Genomic DNA, 18443 nt, shown 5'->3' with positions numbered 1-18443 from the left:
ACCGTATATTTAAATTGCAGCACTAAATATTTTGACAAGGGAACATGGACCCAGTGGTATAGATGGTATTTTAGCAGTTGTGTGGAATTTAAAAAAAAAGCATATGGACACACACGGGGACACATGGGGACACACACAGACACACACACACACACACACAGAGTCATTTATTTACAACAGCCATCATTATAGTCTGCTTTCTATTTCCATAATAAAACACTGAGACTAAAAGGGACTTGGGGAGGAAATGGTTATTTCAACTGAAGGCTTGTTGTCTATTATGATGGCATGAAGGGAAGTGAGGCCAGGAACTCAGTCAGAAACCAGGAATTAGGAACTGAAACAGAGGTCATGGAGGAGTGTGGCTTACTGACTTGCTCTCTATCACTTGCTTAGTCTGCTTTCTTATATACATCAGGACCAGCAGCCCAGGGATGGTACTTTCCATAGGGTCCTGGGCTCTCCTACACCAATCATTGATCAAGGAAATGCCTCATAGACTTCCCTACAGGCACTCTGATGGAGGCATTATCTCAAATGAGGTTCCCTCTTTCCAGATGAACTAAATAGCTTAGTCATAGAACTCACAGGGTTCTTAAAAGCTGTGTCCATTTCTAATTATAGCATATTTTTAAAAATGTAAAACATACTACACTATAGAAGGGATTAAATTGCTATTAGGAATTTGTGGTGGGTAGAATATCCTGTAAGTATATCCTTCTGAATGTGACAATTTACAAGGAAAGTGGAGGAAGTGATGTTGTGTTACCTAAATCTATTCAGTGAAGTCACAAATACTTAAGGATCTTAAACACATAAGAACTTCTAGTGGATGATCAGTGAGTTTTGTGACTATTAAATAAGGCAAAAGAGGAGAGCACTCAGAACCCAATGAACATGTGCCAGAAGGAAGATACAAAAGCAGATGTTCCTCAGAGATTTTCAAAAGAAGTACACTCCTATCAATCTCCAACTTCCTAGTAATTCCTTCCAGAAAGACAATGGATCCTGCCTCTTCCATGTGCTCTATTTTCATGATCTCATAAGCCCATATAATTTGTTTTTAGTTTGTCATTTTATTAATTTAGGAGTTACACACTTTTCTATCCCACAAATTTCCAGCATCTGTATTGATAAGTTTAGAGGCTACATTTTCAAAACATGTGCAGTTATTTATCAAGTACTGGAATAACCTTCCTTATTCCTTTGTTAATTAGTGTGATTATTTATTTTGAGGTTTTGTAACCCAGGGCCTTGAGCACTATAGGGGAGCAACTATTCCACTGAACTATAGTATCTACTGCCCTCCCTATTACCTTATCAGATGCCCTAAATCTCCAGTTGGCTTCTCCTGCTCTACTGACACTGAGTCATTTCAATATATACAGAGTTGATAAGTCAACATCCTGGGTCTTATCTCTAGTAACGTTATCCATAACCACAAATCAGCTGACCACTAGAAAGTTATCCTTTAAATCTGTGTGGGCCAATGTTGTCTGGCCCCCAAACTCTCCAGCCTACCCCAGTAGCAGTTTTATGGCCATAGAATTTGATGTCTGTTGGGATATGAAGTCCAAGCTCTTACTACATTTTTATTGTTGTCAGAGTTTATTCTCACTTTCTACTAAGCTTTGCTTAGACCATGTACCAGGATTGACAACAATAACCATTTTCTCACAACAGCTACAACTTTCTTGCTTATTTCCTCCATCATCAGCACTCAGACATAGGATATGGCTTCAATGTCCTCTCCTTGTGCTCCTCTTGCATAATGGTGACCGAATGTGACTACATTAAGTGCTGACTTTAGAATTATAATTGGCCAGTGTTATAGTTGCTAAAAAGATCATTCACTAGTTCTGCTTCTCAATTACCAAATCTACTTTATTTCCCCTTAAATTTTGCTGATAATCTACTTCAATATTATCTTAGAAATACAAAAAAGATAGTTTCTCTGCTGTGTCAAATACACCAAAACACTACTCCTGAAAAGAAGCCGGGTTCTTTCCAACAGTGGTTAAGTCATACCAGCTCTTATCTATGCCAACTCTCCATCTGTATTTTAAATTCTATCTCATCTACAAAGCTACTCAAGGATTTTGAATGTGTGATTCTTTTCTTTAAGTCATCATTAATATTTCTAAGTTTTATTTTAATTCATATCTACTTGCTCATGCACCCTATTCTATACACATGACAAACCTTTCATCTCCAAAACAACAACAAATTTTATCCATACCTTTCACATATGAACACATCATTTCTCTAATGCTGTTAACCACAGAAGGGCTCAAGAAGCTGTCTCTGCCTTCCTTCTCTTCTCAGGGCTCCTGGATTTCTTATAACATATAAATCAAAAACTCTGACATGAATATATTTTCTTTAAACTTCACATAAATATGTTCAGGGAGTATTTCCTGGGACAAATCTTTCTGGTTACATAGGTAGCATGTGGAATAATTATTTTCTTTATTTAAGTCTGCTTCAAGCATATTATTGCCCAGACACCATTCTCTTGATTTTTCTTCTTATTTCATCCACTCCCAACATCCCCCATTGATTTAACCAGTTCTTCCTATTGTGGTTTCAAAGTAAAATGTCCTCCACAGGCTCATTTATCTGAACATTTAGTTCCCAGCTGATGGCAATGTTTGGATGGACTATGGAAGGATTTTTTTCCATTAATTAATCAATATCCCAAATGCTGCCTCCTCCTTGTCACTCCTTACAGAGTCCCTCTCACAACCACCTCCCCTTAACCTCTGGCCTATTATGTCTCTACAGGATTAGGCTCATCTTCTTCCACTTAGGTAGGACCAGGCAGCCCTCTGCTACATATGTCCTAGGGTCCTTGGTCTAAGTTCCTGTATGCTCTTTGGTTGGTGGCTGAGTCTTGGAAAGCTCCCAGGGATCCAGGGTTAGTTGACACTGTTGGTCTTCCTGTGTAGTTTCTATCCCCTTCAGGGCCTTCAATCTTCCCCCTAACTCTTCCATAAGGGTCCCAGACTTAAAGCCAATGTTTGGCTGTGGTATCTGCATCTGTTTCAGTCAACTGCTGGGTAGAGACTCTCAGAGGACAATTATTCTAGGCTCCTGTCTGTAAACATAATGGAATATCATTAATAGTGTCAGGAATTGGTGCTTGCCCATGGGATGGGTCTCAAGTTTGGCTGGTTATTGGTTGGCCATTCCTTCAGTCTCTGCTCCTTCTTTGTCCCTGCATTTGTTTTAGACCAGACAAATTTTTAGTCAAAAGTTTTGTGGGTGGGTTGGTGTTCTTATCCCTCCACTCGGGGTTCTGCCTGGCTACAGGAGGTAGACTCTTAAGGTCACCTGCATTGACTTTTGGGAGCTGCCCCCATCCCAAGTCTCAGGGACTGCCTAGAGATTTCTCCCACTTCTAACCTTGTCCCACATCACTCTTCTGGTCCACTAGGCCTCTCTCCTCCCTCTTTCTACATCTGATCCTGCTCTACTATCTCCTTCCCCCTCTCCTACCAAGGTCTCTCCTTCCCCCTGCTATCCATGACTATTTTGTTCCCCCTTCTAAGTGGTATTCAAGGAATCTCACTTGGGCTTTCCTTCTTATTTAAGTTCTTTGGGTCTGTGAGGTATATCGTGGACATTCTGTACTTTATGGCTAATATCTACTTATCAGTGAGGACATACCATGCATGTCCTTTTGGGTCTGGGTTACCTCACTCAGGATGATATTTTCTAGTTCCATCTATTTGCCTGCAACATTCCTGATGTCTTTGTTTTTAATAGCTTAATAGTATTCCATTGTGTAAAGGAACCACATTTTCTTTATCCATTCTTCAGTTGAGGGGCATTTAGGTTGTTTTTAGTTCCTGGCTATTATGAATAAGGCTGCTGTGAACATAGTGGAGCAGGTGTCCTTGTGGTATAATAAAGCATCTTTTGGGTACATTCCCAGAAGAAGCATCACTGTGTCTTCAGGTAGAACTATTTCCAACTTTCTGGGAAAAAAAACAGACTGATTTCTAGAGTGATTGTATAAGTTTGCAATCCCACCAGCAGTTAAGGCGTTGTTTCCCTTGCTCTACATCTATTGCTGGAAGTTTTAAGAGGTGGAGTTTTGCTGGAGGGCTTTGAGCTGTAAACTCAGCCCCCACTTCCTGTTTGTTCTTTGTTTCCTTCATACAAATGAAACGTGCCCAGCCTGATTTCTCCTCCTCTTGCGGGATCTTCATTGCATTTCCTATGCCTTCCCTGCCATAACTGATTCTTACCCTCTGGAATTATAATCCAAAATGAAGCTTTTATGATTTGTTTCTTTTCTTCAGATTATTTTATCACAGCAACAAGAAATGAAACTAAGCCAAGCCCTTGGTTGGGTTTGATATGGGCCAGCATTCAGCTCCTGGGCCTCTTTGTCTCTCACACTCAGCCTTAGATGAGCTATGTCTTCCAAACCAATGATAAGGGGTGGAACATCCTATCATTGACCATGTCTTGGTGCCTATCTACACCCAACTAGCCACTGACGATATCTTGATACCTCTCTACAAGTTGGTTAGATATGAGTTCAAACTTAAAAATCTCAAAAATGAATGATGCTCCCCAGTGTGTTTTTTCATCTCATTAAACGAGAACTCTATGCTGACAAATCTTCAGCAAAAATTCGCACAGTCATATGCTGGCCCTGGTTAAAATAAGTGGGTCATGAAGTGAGACAAAGAGACATGAATTTGGGAAGGGTCATCTGTAAGGGGGATTTCGAAGTTGACAGGCATGAGAAGGAGATAATAAAATGTGAGAGTTTGGGTGATTAGAATATATTATATATGTATATTAAATGTCACGGCAGTGGTGGCACACACCTTTAATCCCTGTACTCAGGAGGCAGAGGCAGGCAGTTCTCTGTGAGTTTGAGGCCAGCCTGTTCTTTAGAGCAGGTTACAGATTAGCCAGGGCAACACAAAGAAACCTTGTCTCAAAAACAAACAAATGAATGAATAAATAATTATATAATTAATTAATTGGTCATAGAACAAATTTCATTAAGAATAGTTCTGTCATAGGGCTAGAAAAGAGTGCTCAGTGGTTAAGAGCACTTGCTGCTCTTTCAGAGGACCTGAGTTTGGTTCCCCAAATCCATATTCTGTGGCTCACAACTACCTGTAATTTCAGTCCAAGGAGATCTGACACCCTCTTATAGACTCCATAGATACCTGAACACGTGCACGTGTGCACACACACACACACACACACACACACACACACAAGTATTAAAATTTAATCAATCACAAAGTGCTACTCAGTGTATGAAACAGCATAACAGTGTAACTGTAGAAGTTGATTTGCATTAAAAAATAAATGCTGAGCTTATGTGATAAGAATTGAACCCTTGTGTTCTTCAGAACTCTTTGTGTACTTCAGCAATCACTCTGCCCCCACAGACTGAGTTTGCAGTAGAGAACACTGCGGGACAACAGACTAAACTAGCTAGAATCCAGTCCACAATAATTCAGATTTATATAAGAAAAACTAAAGATCAAAGACAGAGGTACCAGAGACCAAAAGAAAGCACAGACAAAACAAAACCAGAAAGAAGTAAAAAATGGCCACAAGGAGGAGACAGAGGATAAATAGAGGATGGCATTTAGTTAGAAAGCTGATTCTGTCTTTTTTTAAAATAAAGAATTGTCAAGGTATACTTATGAATCCTGACTCAAAGCCACTAATGCTGTAATCTTTTGTGTGAAAATTAACCTTTCAACTCTGTGCATGTTTTGAACAAGATCTCAGTATAAAGTCCAGATAGCCTTCACACTCCTCCTCCTGTCTCAGTCTCTACAGCAATAACATCACAGGCATTTACTACTAAGCCTGCTTAATTTTCTCATTAGTAAAAATTGCATACGTAGAAAATAATTAGAATAAATTCAGCAACTTTTAAATAAAACACATTTCTTAAAACTTCACGTGTTTAAGATTCCTGAAAGTGAAGGAATGAATGTTAATTATGCTTTGTTTCCCACACAGGAAATCCTGTCATTTTCCAAAGATAATCAACATTTCATGTGCGTGCACACGAGGTTAAAATGCCAAAGGTAAACCAACAATATTAGTGCTGGAGGCTGAGAGGTAAGGATTAGGGATGAGGGCTAGGGTGAGAGGAAGGGTCAGGCTGGGTGAGGGGCAAGGGGCGGGGCAAGAGTGGGGGGATGGGGTGAGGAGTATGTGGATGGGGCTGTGGTGGTGTGAGGGGTAAGGGTAAGGGATGGGATGAAGGGTGGAGAGGAGGTGGGGGTGGGGATGGAATGAGTGAGGGGTAGACAGTGGGGCAGGGGAGGTGGGGGTGAGGGGCAGAGAGTGGAGCGATGGTGGGGGTGGTGAACCGGAACTACTGGTAAAAGGACATTGACTTTGGAGTGAAACTACTGATCATCAGCTACAAAACACTCATTTCTTTTTCGTTTGTAGACAATGTAGCAAGGTCCACAGTGGCCCATGCCTCCTAATGCATTGTTTTTTTCTTTCCCACAGTCTCATGCTGCTATGTATCTTGGTGAATCTTATCCACAGGTTCTAGACTACCTTCCTTCCCAGTCCTTGTCACTCAGATCCAGGGATCTGTTACCCATTCTTTTTCCACAAATACAGGTGATGCTTCTGGACAACACTGAAACTTGAAAGACATCTTAATGAGCCAAAAGAATGTGAAACCGATAGAAATGCCACTTTTTAAATGAAATGTGATCATAGTCTTAAATCCCCAGTCTTAGAGGTTTCCATGTGTACAATCATCTATTTAGTCAACACATATAGAGTGAGTGGTAACTGTATGTCAATCGCTAGAGCGCATCATTCTGTCATGTGATCATGACGGGTGGCACAGTGGTTACAGTGCTGGTCTGATACTCACGAGGCTCTGGAGTTGAATCCCAAACACCAAAACAAGGGAAAATAAATTAAATTAAAAATATATAACTCTGTGTGAATAAGGTACAAGAGTGTGAACTGTTGTGTAGTGGGTTTGGGGACAACATAATCGATGTCAAAAATCAAGATTATCTAGTCAAATTGCAAGTTTGTGCTCCCTAGGTCCAGTGCCACATTGTCTCCATGAATACTAAGCACTGATGTCAGTGTCTTGTAGATAATCAGTATATGACTGAAAAGAACACAATTCACATGACAGTGTTTCTTAAATTCTGAAAATAGGCTTTTATCAGGAAATATTGAAGGAAGAATTTTTACTTGCTTTATTCTTGTTACCATTTTTTTAAATGAAGAAAAGAAGAAATAGATATTAAGTAGGAATAAGAAATGTCAAGGTGGGTTTTGTTTTGGATAAGAAATATCTAACCAGACTCTATGTAAAAGAAAGAAGAAAAGCATGGCTTATCTTTTCTTCTTTGCATTTCTTGGTTTTATTTTTTTTACTACATAACTTAGCTTACATTCACAGTATATGTAAATAGAGTGAATGCTATTGGAGGCTTTCTGACCCTGCAGTTCTCCAGTATCTACGTGTATGATCGTAACACTAAATGCTGTGCTTGGAGAATAGGATGCACATAAAGGCAGATATATATTTAGTGGACTAGAGATCTAGGGAGAAGAAGAGTGCAGTGAGAGTAACTGAGGAACCAAACAGTAGTGACAAATTACAGTGAGAAAGAAGAAAGAAGCAGCAGAAACAACTTAACCGTGGTTGTAGGAAGGAGTATCATTCCTCTGCTCTGAGGCTCCAGTTTATCCATCTTAGATGTGTCTTTTGATGCTAAAAGGACAGTTCCATGAACTAATAGACCTGCAAAGTAAAGTAAGCCCGGTCCCCTTGTGGTTCTCAAGAAAAAACAGGACTCTTTAATAATTAACCCTGTTTTGCAAGCAGAAAATCTGGAAACTAAAAAGCAAAGTAACTATTATGTTTAATTACTTCTTAAGGTCTACATTAATTAATAAGAAAATGTGTACCATAATTCCCTATGTCCTTGGAGCTCAGAGTTACATATTTAATTTAGTTTACTGATTACATTTTTAATGGGATTAATTTCATTTCTAAGAGAATGGAGTGAAACTTCCCTGGAAAAGATGTCTTTAGAATTATAAGCTCTGTACCCCCTTTTCTCTTCATTAAGCTGAAATTACTCATTCAATTACATTGTATTATTCTGTATATAATTAAGTAAAGACACTGAACTAAGACAGTAGGGAAAGAAAGCATGCTTGAAGTCAGCTTGTGAGTAGATAATGGGTAAAGGAAGCAAGAAGGACGAGGTCATCCCAGACTTTGCTGAAAGGCTGTTAGTTAGCATATCCCCCTCTGCCAGGAAGATGGAAAATCTTTGGTTGAAGTGGAAGCTATGCAAATAGCAGCAGCAGTTGGTGAATAGTCTGTTGGCTTCCTGAAATCATTGGAGGTGTGAGCAAAAGGTATTTCAAAATGCAGAATCCTTGTAGTGAGTTGACAAAAATCTGAGAGTGAAAGTAAAGAGCAAGGAGGAAAAGAAAGAAAGCCATGTAGAATATACCGAAAAGAGCCCAGCAGTGGTGGCGCATGCCTTTAATCCCAGCACTTGGGAGGCAGAGGCAGGTGAATTTCTGAGTTCCAGGCCAGCCTGGTCTACAGAGTGAGTTCCAGGACAGCCAGGGCTATACAGACAAACCCTGTCTCAAAAAACCAAAAGAACAGGGGCAAGTAAACTCCTGGCAATAGGTCCTGGATGGTCCATGATGAAATGTGGAGACTGGATTCTCTTAACAAGGCAGAAAGTCAGTGCCAGGAGCTTTGAAAGAGGGGGTTTCTCCAGCCATGGAGATTTAGCAGAATTACATGCTACAAAATTAAATAAATGCTGGGTTAGCGACAAGACAGGCAGCAGTCAATATTCCTGCAATAACCACCCTGGCAAGCTCCGTATGGTGCTCCTGTAGCTGCTGTCACTGTAAGCCAGTGTAATTATTTAAAGCCCATTTCTATAGAGCTAAATGATGGGGTATTTATGATGCTGTGATTAAAAGGAAACCAGCATTCCTCCTCCTGCAAACAGTTCTGTCACCAAGCAAAACCACACTCAAACTTACAAGGTGTCATTGCAATCTAGTTTTATTTAATCCAAGAACTCATTTTAAATATTTTCTAAGAAACATATATTGTAATGAGTTTTGCGTTTACTTGACTCTTTTTTCCTTCAGTTTCTAGGACTAAGCAATCTGAGGTCTGCTTCACTTGCAGCTCAATTTTTTTTCTTTTTTTTTTTAATAAAATGACTTATATTGGATGCAAGAATTTAAGTGAACTTTAGGTCATAAAAAGGAGAAGTGCATTCTATTGTACGATTGTAAATGTGTAATTTCACACCAGATAATATAAATGATAAGATTATACATTATCATATCGTTTTTTCAAACGATATTAGATTTGAAGTCACAGTAGATGCTGTGTACCTACTGGTATTTTTAATCCATGAGTTTTTTATAAGGCATCAGTTCATTTACGTGATGTATTTTGAGCTTTCCTAGGGTTAAGATGAAGCGTGAACTTTGTCATTTGACAGGATACTCCCTCAGGACGGAACATCCCTTCACTCAGAGCTGAAGATAAGAGAGCAGGAAGCGAGCCCCGCATCTACTCTTTCACCACAAGTTATTATTATTTTTGTTTTTAGGTTCAAGTCCACGTATCTCTGAACATCCAAGAAAGGGCTTCCTGGAAAACAAGACAAAGCAAAACAAAACCCAAGTGTCCTGGTGCATATGGCCCCACACCACCGGGAGAGAAGGATCCCACACTGGCAGGCACTGAAACTCTAAGGGTGGACATTGGGTGAGTTCTGCAGAGTCACTGAGCTCTTTGCTGTTCAAGGGGAGCCATGCAGGATGAAGATGGGTATATCACTTTAAACATCAAGCCCCGGAAACAAGCTCTCAGCTCAGGTAAGAAGGGTCATTTAGCAATTTGGGCATTAGTGAAATAGGTCATTCCTACTCTCTGTCTCTCTCCCAATGACAGGGTGCTTAAACTTATTTGTGTTTTGCTGAATGATATTCTTTTTCTGAAGCATGCAAGTGGGGCCTACAGAAGCTGCTGCAGACATAGTTGGAACACAGGCAGAAAACACAGAAGAAGGAACATTGTACTAAGGCTATTAGAATGCAATACTGGGGGTGCTTAGAAGCTGGTAGAACAAAGTAAAGGACAGTTTGAAAACTCAAATGTCTTCACATTTTAAAGGAATACATTTGTTGCATGACTTAATTAGAAAACAAGAGAGTTTTTTTTTCTAATGTTCTAGAGGGAAGTGTTTTATAATCTGAAGTCTTTCCTTTCTTTTCTGTTTAAAATGATGTAAAGTCTTTGGGTCATAGTGTTGTTCAATATGTAAACATTTCATAAGTTAACATTTATGTAACGTAAAAATAATTTTTTTTGTCCTTTTAAAAACAACATCAAATTTCTGAACACCAGAAGACCCAGTTCTCCACCAGTTGCCTATGAAAGTAATTGTGGAGGAGAACAGGGGTGCTGAGGGCCATGTAAGAGGAATGACAAATGGCTTTAGAAGTCTTGGAATGTGGTCCAGCAGTTAGCACAGCCTCAATGGGTATGACCCAGAGAGGACTCCATGTCCTGAGGACTTCATGCTGTTATGGAGTTCTGCTCTGCTTGCTGCCCTTCACATCACTATGAAAACTCTAAGGAGTCCAGCCCCTCACTGGACAGTATCTCTGGCTCTTACAAAATATGCTTGATCTCTTTCAGGTATTTCTGCTCCAGCAGATTAATGATTCAATCACCATCCTAGAAAAGAACTTAAGAGATGTAGATTGTCAGCAATGACCACCATCCTTAGAAAACATTTGGAAAAATAAAATTGTTAGTTAGGTTAAGATGTTTTTGCTACTGCTTCTGATGTAAGAAACCTAAGGGGACAATTTGATGTTCAGAAAGGCACACTTTCATTAGCTAAGCTAAGGGCTTTTTAAGGTCAGGGAACAAGAACAATGGTAGCACTGGCTGGCGTGAGTCTTACTGGTAATAATTGATTTCTTACACCCATTTTTGCCCTCAGCTTCCTAAGATGATTTTATTAAGTAGGTATGTATTCTACCTTCTTAAAGTAGTAAAGGGTTTAAAGTAGATATGACTGACTTTTTATATAAAAGTTTAATTTGTGATTCTTTTAAGATTCTTATAAGATTACTTGTAAAGATAAACAATAAAATAATTAATCTTATTTTTGTAACTGCAAACTGCTGCCTGCTAGTGAGAGAAACTACCTTGCTTGCTCACACTTTGTTAATCTATAACAAGTTGCTTGGTTACAAATGTACATGGGTTCTTGGGAACAATTTGTTTTCTCTGCCTATAATTAGATACGTAATGTTGTTTCTTGTAAAGGTACAGGAGAACATATGTTTTTTCATAGTCATTTTCTAGAAGAAAACTAGAATGTCTGTCTGTCTGTCTGTCTTTGCATGTATGAAGTTACTGAAGTCTGTTTTTAATTTCATCCTCTCAGTGTGCATGTATATGTACATGTATGTATGCTTTTTCTTTCTTTTCCTTTCTTTCTCTCTGGCCCCAGGGATTAAAAGAGTTTACAGTTTTTTGCTGTCCGTAGGGAGAGCCAACCCCTTCTCTCTGTTCCCTCAGAGAGAAGTCTGCTGAGGAATTTCTCTAATCACTGGATGCCTTATATAGAAGTCTCTATCACTATCTGGACTGATCCCTGTCAGCAGCTTCCTGCCTCAGTTTACTCATGCATAGATGCCAAAGCTACTAATTGGCACAGGGATGCAAAAATAAAAAACAAAACAAAACAAAAAACCCCCAAACCAAAAAAACAAAACCAACAACAAAACAAAAAACCAGATACATGTGGCCTTGGTAACCAGTTATATTTTAGAATGGACAGACAATAAGCCATAGAGAGTGGCAATGGATGGGTGGTATAAATGAAGCCATTCTTATTGAGGATGGTCACTAATGGAATGCAGGTAAGATCAGGGTAGGTTCTTTCCTTCTACCCTGTATTCCAGGACTCAAACCCCGGTTGTCAGGCTTATGTAGTTAGTACTTTACCTGCTAAGCCATCTTAATAGCCAAAGTTTTATTGAGTTTTGATACAGGATCTCATATAGCCTAGACTGGTACTGATTTTGCTACGTTGCCAAGGCTGGCTTTGAACTCTTGATTTTTCTGCCTCCATGTCCCAAGCTTTCTCACACATAGCTTACAATTCTGTTTATGCTAGACTTAGACAATCCTGAGAATCCCAGGGTAGCCTGACAGTCTTCTGTTTGCATCTTTTCTGTGCTCCCACAGCGGAACCTGCCTCTTCTTGGTGGCGTGTGGCGGCTTTAGTTCTGCTGATCTCATCCATGGGGCTGGTTGTTGGACTCGTGGCTCTGGGGATCATGTGTAAGTACTGGCTCCTTGCCAGGGTTTTGACCTGAGGAAAGCAACAGCCACGAGTTCCTGGCGTATTATACTAAGCTTCCTAACTGTCTTTGCTCCTCTGTTTGTCACCTACTCTGATTATCCTGAATACTGTTGCAGATATAACCTCATCAAAAGGAAGAAAACTCAGAAGGGTTGAGACCCCCTCCCCCTCTGATTCAAATCACTTTTAATTTTTTCCATAGTTAAAATTACTTTCAGAATGTGTTTCTGGCATTTAAGATCCTCCTCACTGTGAATCCAAGCTATCTTTCTTTCTGCCTCCCTGCCTTGCTTAATCTGAGGCCTGAGCAATCTAGAACTTTTCCAGCTTCAAAAATAAAACCTGTGTCTTCCTATGTGAAATCTTGCTTATTCTAGTCTCTATACAGAAAAGCTACTCCATCCCATTTTATTTACTGACAAGTCGGTTTTCTGTTCATGACGATCTAATAATAAGACTTTATAAGGTCATGTCATAATTTGTGCTGCTAATTTGTTTATTTTCCTGCTTTTAATATATTTTAGAATCCTTTATTCCTTATATTGTTTACATGGATACAAAAGCATTTTAAACACCATAAAATATAATATGCATTCTTTTTTCATGTATTAGTCAATATATTATTATTCTTAATTTAAAATGTTTCATAAAGATCTTGAAAATAAGAAACAATGTAGCAAAATTAACCAGACCGAAAAGTCTATGTATTTCCCTGAATTTCTATACAGGTGGTTCTCAGCCTTCCTAGTGTGGGATCCTTTAACACAGTTCCTCATGTTATGGTAACCCTCATAATAAAATTATGCTCATTGCTACATCCGAACTCTAATTTTGCTACTGTTATGAATGATACTGTAAATGTCTGATATGCAGTATAGCCCATGTAAAAGGGTTGTTTGTCCCAACAGGTCATGACCTATAGGTTAAGAACCGCTTTTCTATACGGTTAGAACAGCCATCTGAACGTACATTTTTAGAAGGATTAATTCAATATTATATATAGAACAGAATACAAAACCCAAGGTTTCTCATCTCTATAAAGCTCGCTTAGAAACCTGTCCAGGAAATATCAGAACAGCTGCCGTAGTCACGTGTTTTTATCTTGGGACTCCCTCACAGTTGATTCACACGCTCTTTTATGCAGTCCTTTATATTTCGCTTTTCAGTGTTCATTGACTTTGGGTACCTGGTGAACTCTTTAGCTACTGGCAGGTTTATATAAATGAAAGTTATACTTTACTATTACTCAAGAATCCTGCCATCATCTTTCTGACCTTGAGACCCAGATGTAATTTATCTCATTTCTACATCTAGCGGTCACACAGCAAAAGTATCTACTGGCAGAGAAGGAAAATCTCTCAGCCACTCTGCAACAATTGGCCAAGAAATTCTGCCAAGAGTTGATTAGACAATCAGAAATTAAGACAAAGAGCACTTTTGGTAAGTCTGGCTTAGAAACCTCATTTCTCCACGCAATGCACATCTGTCATGGTAACTGGAGAGAAGTCCACCCAAGCAGGAATGCTGCGGGTGGGTGGGAAAAGCTTTGGCTTGGTTTTGTCAGCCCCATACTCGGTCTCACCTTCAGAGCACAAGTGCAGCCCCTGCGCCACGAAGTGGAGATACCATGGAGATAGTTGCTACGGGTTCTTCAGGCGTAACCTAACATGGGAAGAGAGCAAGCAGTATTGCACAGAGCAGAATGCAACGCTTGTGAAGACTGCCAGCCAGAGCACCCTGGTAAGGAGGGTCCCATGTCAAGCATTTTGGAATGCTGAGGGGAAACATTGAAATGCTGCCTTTCCTTTTCATATGTTTCTTAATGGTTTGCACTGTGTGCTCCTCTGAGAAGTTTAGGAAACGTAAAAACTACAGAGCTTAAATATTCAATTCAGTCCTATTACAGAACATCGCTAAAGTGTTTCAGTAAGATTGGATTGTTGTGGACCGCCCTAATAGTGAAAGTGGACACTGGATCAGACACTGGATGAGTCTGCCAGAGATGTTCCCAGCACACTTATTCCAGTTTGCATGACTTTCTGCCCCATGCTGTAAGCCCAGGCTTACAGAGAAGTTTAAAAATTAAATTAACTAAATAAATTGACTCAGTCAAAACAGGGGAGTGCCCTAGCACATCAACTCCATAATAGAGAGCAACTGGAGAAATGAAGCATGCCCTGCCATCTCATTACTCCAGACTACACCACTTGAAAATCTGTAATATAGCAAAGAAGTAATATCATTTTTTTAGAAGAGATTAAAGTTAAGAAGCAATAACTTTTTGAGAAGACATTAAAGTTTAATATCAGTTGGATTTTTCCATCAAGTCTCAGAGAGAGGCATCTTGAGCAGTGTACATACATATACGTCTGTGTAGATATGTTTTAAAGAAATGATCAGCAGTTGATGGACTAGTGGAAAGGTGGTGAGTGGCTCACACATTAGGGAAGTGAGATTCACACAGAACCTCCAGTGGCATGCTATTCTGAGTGTCACATGTCTGTCTACTAGCACAAACCAATTGTTATTGTTGTTGTTGTTGTTGCTGCTGCTGCAGCTTTCCAAGAGTGGATTCTTACCTGCTATTCTGGGATGCATAAAGGCATAATGAACACATGACTTTCCTTTGCTTTTCTTTCTAAGAGATTGATTGTCCATTCATCTAATAATCAACCTATATATACCAGGACCACTCCAGGACCTGAATATATGTACTCTAGAAAACTGGAATTCCCTAACTTAAACAAACAAACAAACAAACAAACAAATAGTAAATTATAACTAGGCAGAAAAAAGTAAATCATGCCAGATGTGGAGGTGTGTTTATGTAGTTATAGCTGAGGTTAGGGTCACATGTTTGAGGCCAGCCTGGGCTTCACAGTGAGAATCTATCTAAAAGTTGAAAGCATAGAAACATATAAATTGGGAATGGTAGATGCATGCTATTTACTAATTTCACTGAGAAAGACACCCATAGTTCTTTTTATCCATCCAACTAAAACAAATTAACATTTGCATGTATAAGTAAATCAATACAATCCAAGAACTTAATTTCAGGGACTGCAAAGCTCATCGACAACATAATTCTTGCTGTCTGTAGGTGATGTGTTTCCCCCCACTTGAATCACATTTATAAGTCTCCCTGGGACTCAAATCTTCAATAGTTAGGGAATATAAACATACATTATAAATACCCTAGGAAGACTAGCAGTTTACCTGCTTAATATAATTTCTCATGTCCTCCCCATACTTTTGAATACCTCAAAACCACTCAAATTAGCAAAATCGTAGACATGAGACACAATCCACTATACCAACCCAGATGCATAATTCTAGTTGTGTGTGAAAGGCTTTATTGTGAAATTGTGAAATTCTACTATCACACAGTGCTGTGGGGGGACTTAACATGTCATGGATTTATGGTTGCAACAGGACTACATTGCAGAAAGGATTACTTCAGTCCGTTGGATTGGATTATCACGCCAGAACTCTAAGAAAGACTGGATGTGGGAGGATAGCTCAGTTCTTCGCAAGAATGGGTAAGTATCTGGAAACTCAGCTTGAAGGCATTATTCAAAACTTTGACTCCCAGATCTTTCTTGTTGAACATAAGTTGCCTGCCTCTACTCTACCGTGAGTTGTAGATGCTAGTCATGTGTACCCTACTCCTAACCAGAGAGCACTGATGGGCAGTTTTACTCTCTCCTCCCTGTCCTCCTCTTATGCACATAGTGATTCATTTTTATATTGCCCCTATTCATTTCAATCTCTCTCTCTCTCTCTCTCTCTCTCTCTCCCCTCCCCCCTCTCTCTCTCTGTGTGTATGTGTGTGTGTGTGTGTGTGTGTGTGTGTGTGTGTGAAACTTGATCTGATTCTTTTGTGCTTTGATAATGAGTTTATCCCTTAGGCCTCTTTCAGCACACACCTGCTCTGTTTTCTCTTCACTGTTTTTATTTCTTCGCAGTTCTTACTACTTTCTGTTTATCTGTGAACATCTTACCACTTTCTCCTCCCTGGAATTTGGGCTTTAAAAAACAGAACAGACCTCAATTATTTGCTAACTAGTTGGCATCTATAGGTGTCTGCCAAGTATATTTAGCATATTTCCTTGTCAGTCATTGTAAACAGTGGTTCAGAGAATAGAGGCAAACTCTTGGACCATTATCATGCAATAGTCTAGTGTAAGCCTATTACCCGGTGCTGTTACATCTCAGCTCTGTAGTATTTAGCCACCTTATAGTTCCTAGCTGCTGGCTCTCTAAGAACTTGCATTTCCTCTCTGCTTATATTATTTTATTTTCATTAGATATTTTCTTTATTTACATTTCAAATGTTATCCCCTTTCCTGGTTTCCCCTTCAAAACCCCCTATCCTATGCCCCCTCCCCCTGCTCACCAACCCACCCACTCCTACTTCCCCGCCTTAGCATTTCCCTACACTGGGGCATCCAGCCTTTTCAGGGTCAAGGGCCTCTTCTCCCATTGCCTATTATTTATTTATTTATTTATTTATTTATTTATTTATTTATTTTTGTTTTTCGAGACAGGGTCTCTCTGTATAGTCCTGGCTGTCCTGGAACTCACTCTGTAGACCAGGCTGGCCTCAAACTCAGAAATCTGCCTGTCTCTGCCTCCCAAGTGCTGGGATTAAAGGCGTGCGCTGCCGCCACCACCACCAGGCTTCCATTGCCTGTTTTAAACCCACTCTTCTTCCAACACTGGCGCAAGGTGAATTGTAGATAATTATTTGGCTGGCATGTGAGATTATGATGTGTCTTCTCCTCTGGACCCCCAGGAATTTAGCATGACTTGCTCCTTGACTTAAACACTGTATTAAATTGTTACTAGGCTTTTTACGTGTCCTACTGTGTACTCAGAAGCAGACAGTTTCTTAAAGGCGAGAATGCTGTTTCCTTATCTCAAGCCTCTAGTTTTATCAACAAAACATGCATGTCCTTTGCTTCCTTGTCTATTTGTATTTCTAAAAATCATGCAATCTGCCTTTTTTATTTGTAGGATTAATCTTTCTGGGAATACAGAAGAAAACATGAATTGTGCTTATCTTCACAATGGAAAAATCCATCCAGCTTCCTGTAAAGAGAGGCATTACTTAATATGTGAGAGAAATGCTGGCATGACAAGAGTGGACCAACTGCTTTAATGCAGAAGGATGGACAGGATGTCAGATAAGTGCTTGATCATGCAATAAAAGATCTGGACAAAAGAACTCCGCATTCATAAAACTGCTTATTTTTTTTTTATATCATCCTTATAGCACAGGTCTGATCCTTTCTCTGTATATTAAAAAAACAGCATGTCAGTAGATCTCTAGCTTTTCAATAACTTTCTTTTTATCATCCATTTCTCATTTTCTTAGCTTGTTGTAATCCATTGCGTCTTCAAATATACACACATCAAACAAAAATTAAATTCGGGCCCAAGTGAGTTAACACTGTGCAAAATATCTAAGTTAAGAAAGACACCATGGGATAGCAGAAATAACATAGATTGGAATCTGTAAAATAGTTTAAATGTTATGACCTCTTAACTGAAAAGCAACCATTAAGCAATTCTATCTATCTATCATCTATCTATCTATCATCTATCTATCTATCTATCTATCTATCTATCTATCTATCTATCTATCATCTATCTATCTATCTATCTATCTATCTATCTATCTATCTATCTATCTATCTACCTATCTATTTATTTTTGAGAGAGGAGCCCTATCTGTCCCCAAACTCACTATATTGACAAGGTACTTTCTTCTGTATTCCAAATGCTGGGATTAAAGACATGTGCCTGGCTAATAAGAACAGTTTTATATTTTGCTTAATTTCCATTTTCTCACACTTAAAATAGGATGGTTTGGGGCTGAGGATAAACCAAAGTGTATGTATTCATATATTTATGAATATGAAAATACTAAATATATATGAATTATATGAATATATATGAAAATATATGAAATATATTTTTATAATTATATGAAATACTAAAATAAAATAAAATGGGATG

The 18443-nt window shown here is 39.1% G+C and overlaps 1 protein-coding gene across 1 annotated transcript; it reads left to right on the top strand.

Annotated features, from left to right (window-relative positions):
- The first annotated feature begins 9548 nt into the window (after window positions 1–9548).
- Clec1b (C-type lectin domain family 1 member B) lies at window positions 9549–17976 on the top strand. Its single transcript, XM_021165459.2, has 6 exons — window positions 9549–9912; window positions 12305–12400; window positions 13737–13862; window positions 14011–14162; window positions 15855–15961; window positions 17439–17976. The coding sequence occupies exons 1-6, from the start codon at window positions 9849–9851 to the stop codon at window positions 17581–17583; spliced, it is 690 nt and encodes a 229-aa protein (XP_021021118.1). The 5' UTR covers window positions 9549–9848; the 3' UTR covers window positions 17584–17976.
- Window positions 17977–18443: the final 467 nt, after the last annotated feature.

The sequence above is a fragment of the Mus caroli genome, unplaced genomic scaffold (genome assembly GCF_978045245.1).
Source record: "Mus caroli unplaced genomic scaffold, Mus_caroli_1 scaffold_7, whole genome shotgun sequence".
NCBI lineage: Eukaryota > Metazoa > Chordata > Mammalia > Rodentia > Muridae > Mus > Mus caroli.
This window is presented reverse-complemented; position numbering and strand designations above follow the sequence as displayed.

Bases quoted from the DNA above. Each gene is read 5' to 3' on its own strand.
- Clec1b (XM_021165459.2), top strand. From the start codon at position 9,849: ATGCAGGATGAAGATGGGTATATCACTTTAAACATCAAGCCCCGGAAA. The intron at 12,401-13,736 runs GTAAGTACTGGC...TTCTACATCTAG, and splicing joins CGTGGCTCTGGGGATCATGT to CGGTCACACAGCAAAAGTAT. The intron at 15,962-17,438 runs GTAAGTATCTGG...TTTTATTTGTAG, and splicing joins TCAGTTCTTCGCAAGAATGG to GATTAATCTTTCTGGGAATA.